This window comes from Fonsecaea pedrosoi, assembly GCF_000835455.1.
Source record: "Fonsecaea pedrosoi CBS 271.37 unplaced genomic scaffold supercont1.5, whole genome shotgun sequence".
In the NCBI taxonomy this organism is placed as follows: Eukaryota; Fungi; Ascomycota; class Eurotiomycetes; order Chaetothyriales; family Herpotrichiellaceae; genus Fonsecaea; species Fonsecaea pedrosoi.
In genome coordinates, this window is record NW_013550611.1 from 1,228,670 (window position 1) to 1,246,840 (window position 18,171).

Consider the following 18,171-nt stretch of genomic DNA (forward strand, 5'->3'; position numbering starts at 1 on the left):
GTCTGACTCTGTGTCATCATGCCGTCATCCACTAGGACAAACAAACGGCGGGAAGCCACTGCAAGCTGCCCAGGGGAAAGGGTGGCTTGTTTCCTCAACATTCATCCACTGGCATCATTCAGGAGACACCCGGCACAGTCTTCATAGGCGAAACAGGGTAGCCCTGTCGGAAAAGGGTGCCAGTGACATGGGAACCTGCATGAAAAGTCCAGACACCAAAGAAGGAACCAGCCACATTCGCCCCACGGCACCCAGAGAGTGATGGGTAACAAAGACCCGACTGATGGATCCCTGCACCAAGGGATTTTCCCCAAAGCATCGGGCTGCTTCAGGTACCGACTTATTACGATTATTTGCCTATGGCCATGCTGGTGGTGTGTCCAGTAGAAGCAGATTGTTGATTTTAGGGCATCCATCGCAAAGGCCGTGCCAACGACCGTTCGCCCTCGAGCTCAACTGATTTTGCTATGGTCGTCGAGAACGTCGTCATGTGGCGTAGATCACCCTTGTGTTCGACAGCATGGTTCACAGTGTGCAGAAGGATCCAACGGTCTGACGTCGTCTGTCGACGATTGCGTCCAATGGTCGAGTACAACCAGAGTGATAGTACGTAAATAGGCAAGACCAGCCGCTTGAAGCATGTGAGTTGACTATATTGCCACTGTCAGCACATTACGTACCACTAAATCAATGAACCAGGCACGGAATACTCGAAAGCTCCAGGTAAAGGTGATACAGTTGAGTGCTCCGGTATACGAGTAGTTAGAGCACCGTTCAGTAGGCTCCCTTCCATGGCTCAGGCTTCCAAGCCCTCTTCGCTATTGGTGCTGCTCAAGCCAGGGTTAGGGGGCCCGGGGAAGTGACTAGCATCCAAGATATTTACCTAGTAGGTTTTCATCAGATTCCCCAATTCCAAGCCCCCCAAGCGAGAGACTAGGGTAAAGGGCTTGATCCCCTCAAACTGCCGGCATTGTTGGATAGAATTCTAGCATCTGAACAGTTCGTTTCAGAGTGCACGTACACCAGTCTCGTTGTACCTGTAAGCGAGATGGGTGGCATGACTTTTCCCAGCGACAAGTTGTACTCGGTACTCAGGGCAGCTCTGACCCCTTGATCGTCGATTCATACCGAGGACTTGGAGGTGGCTGGAGTATCGCACGTACTGTACCGAGTACTCGGTAGGTACATGTGAGTACCGAGTACATCCATTGCGTACCACTCCGTTCACTGCTTCCACAACCGTCATCATTCGTACAGATAGATATCCACATGCTTGAGCAGCCAGGGGTGAGATTGTGGCGCTTATACTCCTATCAGACCTGTTGATTGCAGAAGCCTCACTTCTCAGAGTCTTCATGGTTTGGGTTCGTTCGCGGCAAGGATCAGCAGCTTGTTGATCAGCTCCCACATTTCGGATTTGCTGTTGGGTTTCGCGGCCACAGGCATCCAAACTCCAAGGGTTTGGTGACCAATCCAAAGCACCGGTATACCCTGCAAGAAAGGACCATGGTCATTCCAGTTTGGCCATGCTGTCCAATCTCCTCGTTGGCACAAGCCATACGAATGTTGGGTTTTCAATTAATTTGAACTTGCTGAGGAGCCTCACAACTGCAACAATTACGACTTTTGAGGACCTTTCGCTATCGTCATCGTTGCCGTGCAGGACTTTCTCGTACTGGGCCATGTCGCTGGTTCGTCTGAGTGCTCCCACCTCGCTGCTCGTGCACGGATTTCTCTGGCTTCAAAGGAAAACCCCCATTTTCCTGCATCAGTAGTGGGCATTATGCTTCGCCTTGGGTCCGCAGATTTGGGTCCATTGACTAGGAATTTCTTGTCCGTAACTCCCAGGCCCAGTGACATTCCAGGTGGTACAACGTCCCCTAGGCATGTACCTGGTAATAAACCAAAAAACGTGTTGCAGCTGAAGCAACGTGCTAGAGTGGAGGGGCGTGGAGCCTGTTGAGAGTTTTTCCATCAGCACCAATGATTTGCAACGAGCTCCCTTGATCGCACTCGCTATCTACACCATTATGACCATTGTACGTCAAAAACCACAGAGATCGACACTGACGGAGAGAAATGGCTCCCAATTGTAGTGATGTAACCAGAAACGGCGGTTGCCAATCTGAGTGCAGGAGTGGCTTCTACGAGTAAAATCGATATCGTGTCCATTTGGGCATGAATATTGGAGCCGAGGTCATCCTCACCAGATCGATCGATAGACTGTAGAATATTGCTTCGGCTGTAAATAGGGCTCAGCCGTCTGCCCCTGAAGCTATTGAAGCTCGTTTGAGAAACCGAGTCTGCCAGTCTGCCAGTCTGTTAGAACATCCCGAGTAGATCGTACATACTTGTCCTGCCCTGGTCAACAAAAGAGGTGGGTAATCGCTTTGACTAGGCAGGAACTCCGACTCCCGCGCAATGGAAGAGCTGGCATTATTGATCAGCTAACTCATTTCCAAGGTGTTGGTGGTGTCGCTTGGAGATTTCGTCGAGTCGGATAAAGGCTGTGTCATCTCTACGGTGTACACCTGAGACGAACCATGGCGGCATCTGTGCGGGAAGTGAGACTCGAGATTCAAGAGTCAAGACCGATTCAGCAGGTACGCGTGGGTAACCTCATCTTAGCTGCCGGTGAAGGATTACTGGAAAAAGCAGCAGAGAGCTTGCTTCTGACACCATTGAGGTTCAGGGCTGATCCCCGAGCCGTGCTCGTTCCCACCAGAGAACAAGTGGATGTTCGCTTAGCACCTCGTGGCGCACGCAAATCATGCCCCGTATTGGTCGCACGCTTCGCAAAAGATTCGAAATCTTCACCATCTTCTCCAAGTAGTTGACTCGGCGCCTCACGACCACCGCGGCGTGCCCGACTTCGCAGGGCCTGAGTTTGAGACCAGAGCAAGCTAAGTGATGATTGCAGACGATTAGCAGTATCGACGCGTCCTTAGTTGTACTCAGAGGGGGTTGGTGTACTGTGTGTGCATTAGTTTATCATTATCGGTGCAACGCGCATTGAACTGCCAATCCGGCATGCCTCGTTGCTTGAGGCCATGTGAATCGACACGTTGTTGCTGATCATTTCGGTTGCGGGAAAGGGGATCATCAGGAGGGAGCATAGGTAACGCGCGAGGCTCGGCTCAGCTCCCTCGCCTCATCGTCCCCTGTTTTTTCCCGTGGGCAAGCAGGGCTCCAGTTGCTGGCCCAGGACCAATGACGAGTTTGCTCCTGGTGCTGTGGCCAAAGACACCAATATATTGCGTCTTCGCCTCGTGGTAGTCCTGCTGTAGAGCCTTAAAGTTCGCCAAACCATAACCTAAAGGAGTTGCTAGAGACACGCCAGAGGTGGCATGGGCCAATGTCTTTCTAAGCGATATTCCAGACCTTCTAGAGAGCGGATGATCAGCTGGGCTTCTGGGCCTTTCCCTCTGGGTTTTCTATGGATCACCGCAGTTTACCGACAGAATTTGTACGTCCTTGTAAGTTTGTGTGTACAAGAGAGTTTGCTTCTGACTTTTCGGGAGATTATGCAAGGGGGAAGTTGTCCTATGGCTCCATGGCAGAGGCAGAAAGATGCGTTGGACTGGACTGCTGAAACAGCATAGCCCCCCCTTTTTTTTTGGCTTGCTGCTGGTGGCAGTTATGGGTAATAATCAGTGAGGATCCCGCGTCGACCACCGAGTTCCCTGTTGAGTTTCTGCCGGGAGAAAACTTCCGTAGACCCGAACATTCGGACCTTGGGAAATTTAGGTGCTCAATGCCATGGCTTCTGGTATGTTCCTAAGAAAAAGGTAAAAAAAGGGCAAGGTCCAGACTCTGGTAAATGGAAGTTTGATTAAGTCGGCAGTCTTTGATGATCTCGATCACCTGAGTCTGCTTGAAGGAGGCCTCTGGCTTCCTCGGCCTCTTCGTCCAAAACAGAGTCTCGAACAGCTTCTGCATCGGCGACAAACACTCCAGCCTTGCGTCCATCTGCGGATGCGGACAGTATCCACCAAACGTCTTTTTTGGTGAGCATGCCTCTGAATGCGCCACGCTCAACAAAAAGGAGGTATCGAAGCCCAAGTTTCTGGAACATGTGCACCGCGAGTTGAAGGGAGCTGTTCGCATTCAACGTGATAGGCGTCTGGTCCATCCACGGCCGCAAGTCGATCCCAGTACCCAAAGCAATGTCGGGGTGGTAGGTAAAATAACACAGGGTTCTTGAATCAACAACCGTTTCAGCTTCGAGTCTGGACTGGTGACTACCGGGATGCGTCATCCGCTCCAGCGCAAAGGCCAGCTCGACTCGAGAGATGTAGCCTAGAAGAGTGTTCTCGCGTGGGTAGTGTCGATTTGCACCTGTCTCAGCGACATCACCTGCTGGCTTTCTGAACGCAACCACTGGGAACCCGCGATAAGATGTGCTTCGGAGGATCTTTTGTAGACTTCCGACAGTATAAGACCTGTTGGCATCTAGGCACTTCATTTCCTCCACTCTTGTCATGAGACTCGAAACAAGAACATGAGGCACCGTTGCATCGTCCTTGTTTTCGAGATATGGATACTCGTTGAATTGAATCCAAGACTCATAGATGCCTCGTGGCGAAAAGACATCTCCAATCCATTTGGCAAGCATGACCGCAATCATAATTGGCAAAACGTAAGTAAGGGCACCTGTTAGCTCGAATACGATAACAACAATCGAAACGGTCATCCTTGTAACCCCGGCCAGTGCTGAAGCAGCACCCACGATCGCATATGTGCCGGGAATAACGCAGGCAACATCAGGTTCGCAGGCAGCGAACAAGAACGACGTCGAGAAGTGTTTTTGTATCAGCTCAACAAACACACCCAGTGTTCTCCCATAAAGCGCGCCAATGGCCAGCGAGGGCAGAATAATCCCTGCCGGAATTCGCAATCCGAATGTAATGCTCGCAAGCAAGAAACCCAGTAATGAAGCCGCGACCAAGAGCCATGCCATAGACAGAGCCCCTGCAGTTGTGGCACGACAGAGACCAAAAATATCGTTGTTCCCGATAGTCGCACACTCTGCAAACAGATAGTACACCAATTCAGACAACTGAGCCCGCATGAAGAGGTTCGGGTAGTTGATGACGGCAGAGAGGGCGGAGACAACAAGTATTTCGAGAAGCGGCTTGTTGTGAAACGGATAGTTTGTAGATTTACGCAGTCTTGCCACGAACATGTTTAGTTTGATGAACAGTCCACCATATACTCCGCCGATGACTCCGAGGACAATAAATGGCGCAAGTTCAAAGCTGTGCCACCTAATCGTGTAGGTGACTTGGTAGAGGACGATTTTGCCAGTATGGAACGGGTTCAACGCTTGAAGCGTGACTGCTGCCACCATCGCGCACACAAACGATTGCCACATAGTCTTGTCCGGGAAGTAATACGAGAGCTGCTCAAGTGAAAACAGCACACCACCGATTGGCGCGCCAAAGGCAACTGAGATACCAGATGCAGCTGCGGCGGAAAGGACTTCTCGCTTTCGAGCTTCGTTCTGGCTCAGCGACTCAAATGGCTTCATGATGAGATTGGCGCAGCAGCAAGCCAGGTGGACGAATGGGCCTTCTTTTCCAAGCCACATGCCCGAAGAAACTGCAAGTATCTGTGCGATGTCAGGTCAAATACCAACAGATCTATCGATGAACCCACCAAACCAAAAGACTTTGTGATCAGAGTCCATGTGCCGAGAAATCTTCTGATGACGAATCCTCCCAGGACGGTCTTGATTTCTGGTATGCCACTGTGTTGGGCATAGACCGAATAGTGTTTGACAAGGACCGCGGCTGAAACGGCAAAAAGTATAGAAAAGACAATGAAAAAAATGTAGCCCATAATGAACTGGCCGGCCTTTGCTCTGATACCCAATGCTGCAGGCCATGGTGTCCAATCCTGACACTGAGTGAATTCATCATGACCCCAACAGCAGAATTGTTTGTTGAGATAGAAATCGCCTCCGCCAATTCCTTTCTTGCAGTAACCTGTCTTGATATCGCCCAGCCAGTCTGAGGCGATGTTGACGAAAGCTGCGACGCAACCCACCGAGATTCCACTTGCGACGAGGACGAACCAAACGTGACTGGCATCGAGTAATTGCCTCAAATTTCCAACAAGGCCCGTATCATGTGCCAGGAACTTTCTCAGTCGTTGCCGCTCTTTTGTATACTCATAGATCCAATCGATTGCAGTCAGGTCGTCGTAGCCCACTCGCCTGCCTGGCCCCTCCACGTACCAATCAAGTGGGCCATCATCTTTCTGGCCGACGTGTTCAGGATTGTGAGAACCGCCTCCTTCAGTGGTGGTGCTGGTCTCAAACGCCTCCCCGTTCACAGGGAGCCTCAGAGTTGTTACTTTCGAGGGTGTCTTGTTCGCATGCGGTGATGGGAGGGGAGAAGGGTCTATAGGGCGAGCCGGTGATTCTGAGTCGGTAGTATCGGGCAGTCTAGTCCCCAGATATTAGCAAAGCCATGCGCCTTTTTTTGAGTACGTTACCTTGAAGAGATATCACCGTCCTCCGCAGACATCAAGTCAAGGTGAGATCCATTGCTGTCGGCGGGTGGTCCTGCCATGCTTGTGAAGTTTTGAAGACTCTTCCGCGCTTCCGTAGGTACTCATTATCGTGACAGCACCAGCATACCTAGGTAGCCACCCATAAACGTCAATATTGACTAGGTTGAAGACATGGCGGGCACTCACTTCACGAGGACGAAGTACGTGACCGGCTTGGCAAGGCTGACGTCCAGCCTTGGGGCAACGTCAATAATTTTTGTCACGGATTTCATCCCCTCCATCCAGTCGACATCTTCTCGACTTTTTGCTCACCGGTCACCGCGATGTCTCTAGCTATACCCCAGGCCTCCCAGTCAGGGCTGTTCAAGCCCGGCTACAACAGCTATGACGCTGAGGATGGTGCCGTGATACGAAATGTATGTCCTCTCTCAACCCCTCAGGCCACTCATGTTCTAACTCGTCTTTACAGATCGATGCGTGCAGAACAATTGCCCAGACCGTTCAAACCTCACTCGGTCCATATGGCCGCAACAAAATTGTCATTAACCATCTGTCCAAGATGATTCTGACTTCCGACGCTGCAACCATCCTTCGTGAACTAGACGTAGTGCACCCCGCCGCAAAATTACTAGTCATGGCCAGTCAACAACAAGAGGCAGAGATGGGAGATGGCACAAACATGGTCATTATTCTGGCTGGAGAACTGCTCAAGAAAGCCGAGGAATTAATACGAATGGGTCTAAAAACAAGCGATATCGTGTCTGGGTATGAGAAGGCGCAGGCCTATGCTCTGAAGTGCTTAGAAGGTACCAGGGCACTACCCGTTCTCCTCTCAAGAGCGAAATACTGACACTGGGCCAATAGACTTGGAAGTTGACACCGTCTCTGATGTTCGGTCCGCCGCCGAGCTCAGCAAAGCCCTTCGCACTGTTGTTGCTTCAAAGCAATCTGGCTCCGAGGATCTTATTTCGCAGTTGATTGCCCAGGCTGTGCTGGCCGTGCTACCCAAGAATCCGGCAAATTTCAATGTCGACAATATTCGCGTAGTGAAGATCATGGGCGGAGACCTCGCTTCTTCCCAAGTCGTTAAAGGCATGGTCTTTGGCCGCGAACCGGAAGGTCTGGTGAAGCGAGCGAAAAAGGCGAAAGTCGCCGTGTTCTCATGCCCGATCGACATCTCCCAGACAGAAACAAAGGGAACCGTTCTGCTGAAAAACGCAAAGGAAATGATGGCCTTCTCCAAAGGCGAGGAAGCCCAGCTTGAAAGCGCCATCCGAGAAATCTACGATACGGGAGTTCGCGTGTGCGTTGCAGGCGCGACCGTGGGCGAACTGGCTATGCACTACTTGAATCGAATGGGTATCCTCGTTGTCAAAATTATGTCGAAGTTTGAACTTCGACGCCTCTGCAGTGTGTGTAACGCCACTCCTCTGGCCCGCCTTGGAGCGCCCATGCCCGATGAAATGGGCAGCATCGATGTCGTCGAGACCACTGAGATCGGTGGTGACAGAGTAACCGTCTTCCGCCAAGAGTCTGAGACAGCGACGACACGTACAGCGACCATCGTGCTGAGAGGCGCAACTCAAAACCATCTCGACGATGTGGAGCGCGCAATTGATGACGGTGTCAACGTTATAAAAGCGGTAACAAAAGATCCTCGACTTGTTCCAGGCGCGGGTGCAACGGAAATGCAACTTGTGGAGAGAATCAGCCATTTCGCAGACAAGACGCCAGGCTTACCGCAGTACGCCATCAGAAAATATGCGGAGGCGTTCGAGGTTATCCCGAGAACGTTGGCAGAGAGTGCCGGACTGGATGCGACAGAAGTGGTAGCAAGGTTGTACACAGCTCACCAACGCCGAGTAGGATCCAGCGAGGAGGTGAAACGCCGGAAACAAGCAAATGGCGAACAAGACGAAAGCGACGACGACGAAGATGACGAGGAAAACGACGATTCCGACGACTCTGCCGAATCTGATGAATCGGAAGAACCTTACTGGACAACGGGTATCGACCTGGAAGTCAGCGAACCATCCGGTGTGCTGGATGCCCTGGAAGAAGGCATCCTGGACCTGATGGTGACCAAGTCGTGGGCGATTCGACTTGCCACGGAAGCGGCGAGAACGGTTCTGAGCGTTGATCAAATCATCGTCGCGCGGCAAGCTGGAGGGCCCAAGCCACCAGGGCCCAATCCGAACTGGGATGAAGATTGAGGGGTAGAAAACAGGTAGAGGCAAAGGGAAAGAAAGGGGAATGAATAATGGTTTTTTACGGTTGATTTGATGAAAGAACAGAAAGCATGGAGACAGCCAAATCCATGCGTGCCATGGGCGAACGAGCGTCTCGAGAAGATGGTATCACGACGAGCAACCCGCTTTTATGCCTGGTACGCGTCGCCACGGGAGTCACGAACTCATTCCGACGACTGCCATGAGCAAAATCCTGGAAAGCCGGGAATACCTCACCTGCCTGTGTCTGTGGCGTTGGACGTTGTCGAGCGCGATCGCCACAGAGCTTACAGTCAGTACTTGTCTGTGTATGGAACGCCCGTAATGGTTTAGCACATCGGCAAGGCACCTCAACACAAGACTGGGACTGGGATGGGACATGCGGATGGCTCAGCGCAGAGGCGAGACAAGGAAGACGCGTCAACATGTATGGGAGGGTGGCAGACAGGAGACTTTGTTTGGTGAAAAAGCGTCGAGGATTGAGTGCCCAGATAGATGGCCCTCTCAGCTCTGCGAGGCTCAGATGCTACAAGAGGCAAAAAACAAATGAACCGTGGCAACCAAAAAATAGTGCAGACTCTATTGTAGTTCGCTCGCTGCACGGAGTGATATTGTTTCCTCATTCACCCATGATATACACTAATGTGTTCCACGCGCACCCGAGCATCCTGAATCCATGTTGGGTAATTCTTCAAAGCGCCGTGCCACCAGAATTCAGGCACGTGTCAGCTTCGGTGTGGACCAGATAGCAGTTAGTGTTGCCATATGGTTGATATCAAATGCAAAGCATGTATCACTGCCATCTCTTCCGTCACGACCATCCTCCTAACAAAAAAAGCACCAGAAGTCTATCACTAAGCCAGAGAGAGCATTCATGACTTTGACTTCATTCCTGGACCCCTTTTCTGCCCTGTGCCCAGTATTGGCATCAGAATTGAGAACCAAACCAATGCTGCAACAGCTGACTAGGATGATTTCCTGATATGCAGTATTAACCCATACAGAAATCCCGATGAGTGAATAGTGCCGAATGCGGAGTCTGATCTTTTATTCGCAGTCATTGATGTTTTGTTGAGTGCTCTCGGAAGGGTGGCTCGTTCCGTCTAGACCACGTTAGGGATTAACGGCTAGCATTCGGTAGAGTTCAATTGTCTATTAGTTCTCGCAGGATCAAGCCCATCGATGGCTGCACTGACGGAAACAATATTCATGAGATGGGGCAATGGGAAGCTCTCAACGTGATGATGCGATGAGCTGTCGTCCAACCGTGTTTCAGTATGCTAAGTCATTTCAACGTTGTCTGCCATGTAACCTGGACCAGCTGTCGCAAGTCTGACGTTCGTCCGCGATAAGCGCAAGGGTGATGTCTTGATGCGGATGCGGGTAAACCCTCAACCGCAAAGTCCAGCCATGGAGATACATGCTGACACCTATTGCAAATTTGAGGTGATGCTCGGTCGAACACTGAAGGACTGTACACGACTTGCCTTGGTGTAGGCTGTGGGGTCGTATAGTCAAGGTCAAAAACATTAGTATCTCCATGGCGACTGGTGAATCGGTGGTTGTTAAAGCGACGTGCTTTGATCGTTGCAATTGATTGTTGTGTCGGGCTCACTCTATGAGTTGGAGGAAAATCCACTGCCTGATGGCTCTCTCCTACTAGCACGCTTCCAAGCATCCATAGCGACCGTATATTCTTTCATCTGGTCTTCATAGCGGTCGTCCCACAGCTTCCTGTTGTCCGCACTAAGGCCATCCCATTCTGCCTGAATACGAGCAGGAATTTGCTCAGGAGGGTAATCATCAGCTTCTAACTGTGGTCTCATGTGCATTGTAAATTGCACATAGGGTGCTTCTGGTCGTTCTGGGCGTACCGGTGCTCCTGATGAGCGCGCAACACCGTTCGCACCGACTTCTGGTGCAGCGGGTATACTTGGTGGTCGTTGCTGACTCGGCGACTCGTAGGGTACTGGCAGGTGCTGGTCGCCTGGAATAGGAGATGATTGCGGATATGACGCGTCAGGAAATTGTTGCTGGGATCCAGGATTTGCAGGTGCTTGTGGAGTGGAGGAGTTGATGCGGAAGGACGAGGTAAGTGTAGCGGGATCGTGAGGAGGGACTGGGGAGAAAGAGCTCGCGGGAGCAAGGTTGGGCAACGTGGTTTGTTGATACATGTTCGGTGCGGCCTCTCCAGGGGTGGTCGTGTTCATGATAGCCTCTCGGTACGTGTTGTTGGTTCTCCTCCGTCGCTCAGGTCGCTCGACGGGCTGTGTCGGGTAAGCGTCTGCCATGGAGAGCAAAGGGCTTCCTAACCTCGGGTTCATCTTCATCACTCGCTTCGGAGCTGTCGTCCAGTAAACCTTCCCCATCAGGTCTCCTGCGTTGCAACTCAGGTGCCACGCTACTCCCGGCCAGCTCGGCCAGACTACCGCTGCCATTTGCAAGAACTCCAATCTTATCGAGTTGCTCGGGGGTCAACTTCTTGGCTGGAGCAGTCATAATGTCCTGCAGGTGGTTGAGAAGGATGGCGCGGAGCAGGCGCATCTTCTGGACGTGCTCCGTTTCTTGGATAATTCTCTTTCGGGTAGCATCATTGTTGCTCTCGATCTCGGCGAGCCGCCGCTTGAGCTCGATACATTTCTTACGGTAGGCAAGCTCTTGTGTGGGCGCAAGGGGCGCGTTTCGATGAAGGGGGAGATCGCCCGCTGGAGGGAAAGGCGTATCTTTGGTGTCCATTTTTCAGAGTCAGATAGAGGAGAGGTGTCGCTCAGGTCACAGGAGCATGTGAACAATACCCCTGAAGTTATAGATGAGAATCGAGAATCGAGAATCGATTGATGGTCAAAGCTGAGAAAATGTGGACGAGTCCCCTTTGAAGCCACCAAGGGATGTTTTTGGAAGTGGAATTCAAGTCGACGGTGTCTTGAATCGCGTTGACACAAACGCAGGAGGTGCATTGAGTTTTGAGGAAAGTGCGCCGAGTAGGAGTTGTGGTGAGGGCCTCTGCATCGAGAAAACTATGCCACTCAGTGCCACTCACAGCCACATTAGCATCTGTTTGCACTTGATGATATTATGTGTGTACGATGCGCTTGTTACATAATTCTAGTTCTGACATTGATATGCCAACAGAACCTTCTCAATCCGAGAACGTCCTAAAAATCGTCTCTACTTTGCCATCTCTCACGACATTTTCTCCCATGTCCATCAGGTAGGCACAGGCAAGTTCTATCTCTCTTTGCTGAGAACACACTTCAGCCTTGCTAGATAGTCTGAATGGCCCTCCGTTACATGTCACATGCGTCTCCAGGGCGAGCAACACTGCATCAAAATTTCATCCATTTGCCCTGTGGTGTGATCAGTTGGTGTCGCCGCTCCTCCCTTATCTGCGCCCTCACTGGATTTGAAATCCCTAGTTCCTTCCATACGGGATAATCGGAAGAGTTGAATACGAGAGACGTCTTGAAGCGTGATTGAGAACAGCAAGGCTTTTCAGCTGCCCAGAAGCCGGAGAGATGCTCCCTCTTGAATGATCCAATCTGTCGCCTTGACACTCCACCCGACTGGACGGGTGTTCACGGTGCCCCGAGTCCGGCAACCTTGGCAATCCAAAAAGGATATGGAAGTTGAGTTGCTAAGCGAGGCCTTCATTTTTCGACCACGCAGAGCTCGTCTAAAGTCTCCCAACTCATGGCCGAGGATATCGATCCAAGCCTCTTCGATATGGCCCCCACCAAGATCAAGAGGTTTGACGAGTTTAAGCCCAAGATGATGTTCGACCATGACATTGCCTCGACGGGTATTAATTGTGTCAGGCTGGCTCTGCCATAGTTGTACAATCGTCCTTCGCCTCCAGCTTTGCGGTGCTTGTCCATCTTCTGTTAACGAAAGAGTGCCGGCGACTTTCCTTTACTCACTATGAGTCCCTGGACTACATTACCCCGGTCATGGGAGTTGGAGGATGTTCAAGCAGTCTTGAATGTCTTCGTGACAGCCCTCAGTGGCATGTCTATCTTCGTATTCACCCGCTGCTACTGGTCACTTGGGGCGCGACAAGCTGCCAAAGGAAAGGCCGTGCCTGTATCGTCCCTGCTCAGCTTGAACACTCCAGGCGAGGCTATCGATATCCTCCTCCTGTTGAAATCTCATGCCTTCCAACATTGGAATATTGTCGCTCAGAGCCTCGTTGTCATTGCTCTCTCAATCACAACCATATTATCTGGTCCTATTGCCAAATACTCAACAAGACTGACCGAAGTCGTGGTACACACGGAGGTCAATGGGCATCTTGCGCAGAGAACAGATAACAGCATGCCAGTCTCACAAGTGCCGTGGAATCTGACCCAAACGAGTCTCGAACGTGCCAATTTTCCTGTTGACCAACTGCTGGACTACATCCCCGACACTTCGGATTTTTGGGTCTACCGTCCTGACGAATGGAACAACACTTGGAGTATGAGCTGCGAGACCATCGAGTCAACGCCAGTGACCCTGTACCTCACGTCAGAGTGCGATACTTTGACAGGGAAGTTTGGCGGTGCAATAGAAGATGAAATTTTTCCTGCATTTCTGACCAGTGACTACGGCTACTACGACGCTGGAGATTTCTACACCAACGCAACGTTTATCAAAGACTTGCTTCTCTGTATGTATGCGGCCAACTACTCAAATTGGGATGAAGCTCTCAGCCATATCGGGACATACCGCATGGTGAATATGTCCATGGTAGCTTTGCATGTTCACCACGCACCGAAGAATGCGTCTGATGATTACGCCCCATGTCGGTTTGGTGAGGGCCCGGTGGGCTCTGCTTCATATACGCGGGTTGATTGTACTGTCCAGCTCACCAACGATCGCATACCGGATCCAGATTGGATAGGATTCCCCGATGTTGACGATGTTTTTAGCATTCCTTCCGCAATGGTAAACAACTACTTCACACGCTTTAAAGACGAGTCAATGGCGGACCAGAAGATTTCCACCATCAGCGCAAGAGAGCTGCAACGTTTCTATCAGACCTACATGATCACAAAAGACACTCAACGGAAGCGGACAGCCAAACGGACAATAAGCGTCCGTGTTCCTGCCGTGCAACTATCCAATGCATTTATTGCGGTGTTTAGCATTCTTGCTGCCTTCATTTGCCTCGGGGGACCAGTCTATGGTCTCTTCCGTTTCATACACCGACGAGCCATGGACTCATTGCCGCAGACAAAGCTTGATTGGTTGTTAGAATGCATCATGTCACGGTCTCCAAACCCAAGCTATGTGGGTAGTCGAGGGCCAATACCATCGACCGTCACCAAACCCACGGCACCAGTACCCTGGCATATACGAGCAGATAGGAAACGGGCCCAGTTTGAGGCCGCGACTTACAGCACAAAGTGGGCGGAAGAACCCCCTAACTCACCCTTCGAGTACGTTCACGCAGTATCACCAGTCCTCCCGGATAAAGACTCTTCAGGTAGTCGAGCCCAGCCAGATCTCGGCTTCTGGAGTTCATACCCACAAGAAAACAGACCAATGTGAGGTGGACAAGAACTTGTGCATGTTGGATCTGGCAACTCAAGTTGAGTGAGGCAATGACAAGGAATTGAATTGGTACCGATCTTCTTGCGGAAAGGTTCACAGCGGTTCTTGCCAAGTGGGAAGTTGCTCCCAATTACAATCTTTCTGATCGGCCTGAGCCTGGATCAAGAGCACTATCACAATTCCTTTGCAACCAAGCCCTTTTGAGGAAGACGGTGTTCGAGGTTGGCTTACTGTTATCCAGTTGCTAAGTTTGGGCAGGGATTGCTTTCACATGCGTTTTGTGTCATGATCTGGTGACGACGGGAGGCATGCTAGAAGCTGCTAGAGGATACGACACTGTCTTCTAATTGATAATTGAATTCAAGTCTGTAATGGTCCTTTTCGCAAGCCCCACGACCCGCCTGATCATGAAGTGCAGCACAGTGTGTGTATCGTCTTGTCCAATCACTTGGGTTCTGGTAATGCAGTTCGCCCCATTAAGAATGGACAGGCATGCTTGGGAAAGGATCGACTATTACTCGGAGTCATGATATCACCAAACAGGTCGTGAAATCTCCCTCGTGGCTCCCTGAAAAATACCGGACAGAATCATACGAGACCGATGGAAAGGGCATACTCGTCTCTCGACCAGAATCATCCCCTGCTCGGTAGCGGGAGACTTTGTGGCTGCTGACTGAGGATGGAGAGATTCGGTTTCCAATAGTCATGGCTCCAACTAGTGTTCGTACTCGTAGAATCTACCGTCATCACAGAAAATCTCCGAGAAAGCTTGTCGATCCTATCTTCTCAAACGGTGATTCCCCAGAAGAAGCTCCTCCGGACCAGGGTCCTCATGCATATTGGCTCCTTCTGTCAACGTCTTCGGTGCATGAACAGGAGGGGGAGACGCTTCGGGGAGGCGGACGCGATTCTGCAGGTGCATGTCCCGTATTCAAAGGCGTGTGTATGGTACGATAGTTCCCGTTTGGGGGGAAATGAGCATTAAGTACGTGGTCAGACATGGTAGCGTCGGGAGGTATCATGCAGATCGCAGATACTCTTCACTTCTCATTAGCATTCTATTGGGTTGTTTCGATGGTTTTACTCTGTCCTTCACACCGGCCATCAACAAGTAATTCCTTACAGAGTAGGTCTTTCGTTACTGTAGGCGGTCTTCGGCGAGAAAGGGTGTAAGTATGGCCGCTCTGTGTCAGACCATGCTATTTACCTTGTCTTCATCCCACGCGGCTGGCAGTGGCGCTCTGACAGTTGCCTGACGATTCTCCCTCGTGGAGAGGATGCCGGGATCATGGGTGTTGGACTTGTCTCTGAGGGAAATCTCCACACACATTGTACAGGAGGGGAATTTCGAGAGTATTTGCCAAACTAATTGTTGGCTGCGCAGCGAATGAGAGGGCAAGAAAGGCATTTTGCAGAAAAAGGCCTGTTCAGGGGCCGCTGCCAAGCGCCCTGTCAGAGCCATTTCGGGAAACATCCATCGCATCCAGAATCCATCTCCACGTCTCTGTGCCTCGCGCTAATCGCACCATCTGCCTCTTCTCGCGTATCCTTGGTCAGTCCTCCCTGCCACCTTCACACCATACACGCTGTTTATCACGCTCTTCTAGTCCCAAAACCCCTCTGCAACGGCACGCGACGGAGGCAAAGACTGAGTCCTGACCAGGTTGGATATTGGTTGGACCCCCCAGAATGGCAAGACTTCTCCCAACAAGTGCCAACCCGGCAACCCTCGCTATGCATCGATGCCTGTTTGACTCGGAGCGCCCACGGGGAAGGGGAAACAACCAGGGAAAGAAAGAGCTCGACCTGCAAGAGGGGGAAAAAACCGTTGGACCTTATAGCGCTTGCTTTTCCTCTCGATCCCCCGAAAACGAGCCTCATCATGCAGTATTTGCCTTTTCATCAATGTGATATCGATTTCTGATACCTCTTTATGCCTGTTTGCCTTTGGCTATCCCACCAGTGTCAACCTTACTGCAGTAATTGGACAGCGCCCGCGTCCTGCTATTGGACCCCAACGGCAGACCAAGCCGGAATCTATTCATCATGAATCAAGTTCCAACAGATCTTCTACCTCACGATTCGTACGTGGGAGAGATCTATCGAGTCAACATATCCTTTATCTGTGTCAATTCCGTCATCATCATCATACGCTTGATCGTCAGAGGCTTCGTGGTGAGACAGGTGGCTGTTGACGATTTCCTCATGGTGGCGGCTGGCCTCTTCGCTGATGCCTTCTCCGCTATGTCGATAGTTGGTAAGTTGGCGAATACAACCCGAGAGACGATTGTGTTGTCTGACAACAGCAAAAGGCATACGATATGGCCTAGGGAAACACATCTATGACCTCCCGCAGGACTCCAGATTGGTTGACAACACAAAGAAAGTGATTCAGGTCATAAAACACCTCCTTCTTCGATAAAGAATAAGCTGACCAGCAATAGACCTTGTGGACATGTCAAATCATGTACGTGACGGCCTTGATGCTGGTCAAGATATCCATCGTTACTTCGTATCTTCGAGTTTTCCCGACTCCTACCTTTCGGAAAATAATGTATGCTCTCGGTGTGGCCATTATCGCGGTCTGGATCTGCAGTATCCTCGTTACCATCTTCCAATGCCATCCGGTCCGCGCAGCTTGGGACTTTACTCTTCCCAGAGACTGCTTGCAAATCGTCTCGTTCTATTACTTCACCACCGCTTTTTCGATATTTACCGACTTCTTGCTGTGTACCCTACCGTTGCCAGTCTTTTACAGGCTTAAACTACCAGCGAGGCAAAAGTATATCGTGTCTTTACTGTTTGCCATTGGCTTGTTCGCAACCGTCGCATCGGCTCTACGCATAAGTGTACTCAGGAGTGTCGACAGCCTGGATGTCACCATGGGATCGGTATCCACAATGAAATGGTCGGTGGTTGAGGTTGGCACGGGTATCGTCTGTGCATGTATACCTTGCCTGAAGCCTCTTTTCAAGGGTTTTTTGCCAGACAAGACCTCCGCCAACAGGTCTGGTCACCGCGCCGATGGGCCTGGTGTGCATACACCTCGGCTAGGAACTGCGCATGAAGAGCGGCACGAGCTGACCAAGCCCTCGGACGGCTGGACGAACTTTAGTCGGCAAACACTGACTTTGAAACAAGGCCCGATGGTGACGGCAAAGAACTTCGTGTAACGGCAAAGTGTCACAAGGACGGCACTTTGGCCCTTTTGGGGCCAGATGGAATTCCCCTCGCGACTGCAGCATTTTCGGCCCAGAAACAGAAAAGTCACCATATTTGCTTTCTATAAACATGACCTGCGCAAGCAACCCCATGTCCTAGAGATCACTTGGTCTGACATGAGCATTTGGAGTTTGGTCGATCCCGTTCTTCCCGCTGTTATGACCGTCTCGCGCTGCAATGGGACTTCCTTCTCTGCGGCAACTTTGTCTGTACGATTCCAAACTACATATGGGAGCGAAGCTGTCCTGTTCCCAGACTTGACCCCGAAGGGATATGCCACTTCGAAACGCAAAGGAAAACGCAGTGGAAAATTGCAACTCTCACGAGACCACGACAACTTTTACGAGACGATCTTACATTTTCCACTGAACAGAAACAAACGGGACGACATCGGAGAGCTGGCTCTTCCTTGGTGTGGATGACATTTTGGAGATCTATGTTTCGATGACTGGTTGAGAGAGGTCTCAATCTGCGTTGATAAATGGGAGCGGAGCAGATGTCCCAACGAGAGTATTTATCTTTCCTTCTACGTATGTATTTTCCTACTCTTGATATGTGTATTCCCGGAGGATGGGTCTCGTTTTGGCATCTATCTCAGCGAGGGTTCGAGATGTATGCATGGGGGAAATGTACCAGTCAGCCCAACGGAAGCTGGCGGTGGCGGCGGCGGCGG

General features: G+C 51.1%; 5 protein-coding genes across 5 annotated transcripts; 3 read left to right on the forward strand and 2 right to left on the reverse strand.

The window, feature by feature from the left end:
* Positions 1–3,832: 3,832 nt before the first annotated feature.
* On the reverse strand, positions 3,833–6,575 carry Z517_07915 (uncharacterized protein; the record flags this gene model as incomplete). The annotated part of the gene is made up of 3 exons (XM_013426436.1): positions 3,833–5,611; positions 5,659–6,448; positions 6,499–6,575. 3 exons carry the CDS (start codon positions 6,573–6,575, stop codon positions 3,833–3,835), a joined length of 2,646 nt encoding a protein of 881 aa, XP_013281890.1.
* A 264-nt stretch (positions 6,576–6,839) lies between these two features.
* Z517_07916 (T-complex protein 1, theta subunit) lies at positions 6,840–8,729 on the forward strand (the record flags this gene model as incomplete). Its single annotated transcript, XM_013426437.1, has 3 exons — positions 6,840–6,932; positions 6,986–7,322; positions 7,381–8,729. The coding sequence occupies 3 exons, from the start codon at positions 6,840–6,842 to the stop codon at positions 8,727–8,729; spliced, it is 1,779 nt and encodes a 592-aa protein (XP_013281891.1).
* Positions 8,730–10,360: 1,631 nt separating this feature from the next.
* Z517_07917 (uncharacterized protein) lies at positions 10,361–11,480 on the reverse strand (the record flags this gene model as incomplete). Its single annotated transcript, XM_013426438.1, has 2 exons — positions 10,361–11,011; positions 11,058–11,480. 2 exons carry the CDS (start codon positions 11,478–11,480, stop codon positions 10,361–10,363), a joined length of 1,074 nt encoding a protein of 357 aa, XP_013281892.1.
* Positions 11,481–12,662: 1,182 nt separating this feature from the next.
* Positions 12,663–14,273, forward strand: Z517_07918 (uncharacterized protein; the record flags this gene model as incomplete). The annotated part of the gene is made up of 1 exon (XM_013426439.1): positions 12,663–14,273. The coding sequence occupies one exon, from the start codon at positions 12,663–12,665 to the stop codon at positions 14,271–14,273; it is 1,611 nt and encodes a 536-aa protein (XP_013281893.1).
* A 2,049-nt stretch (positions 14,274–16,322) lies between these two features.
* On the forward strand, positions 16,323–17,449 carry Z517_07919 (uncharacterized protein; the record flags this gene model as incomplete). Its single annotated transcript, XM_013426440.1, has 3 exons — positions 16,323–16,533; positions 16,589–16,671; positions 16,721–17,449. 3 exons carry the CDS (start codon positions 16,323–16,325, stop codon positions 17,447–17,449), a joined length of 1,023 nt encoding a protein of 340 aa, XP_013281894.1.
* Positions 17,450–18,171: the final 722 nt, after the last annotated feature.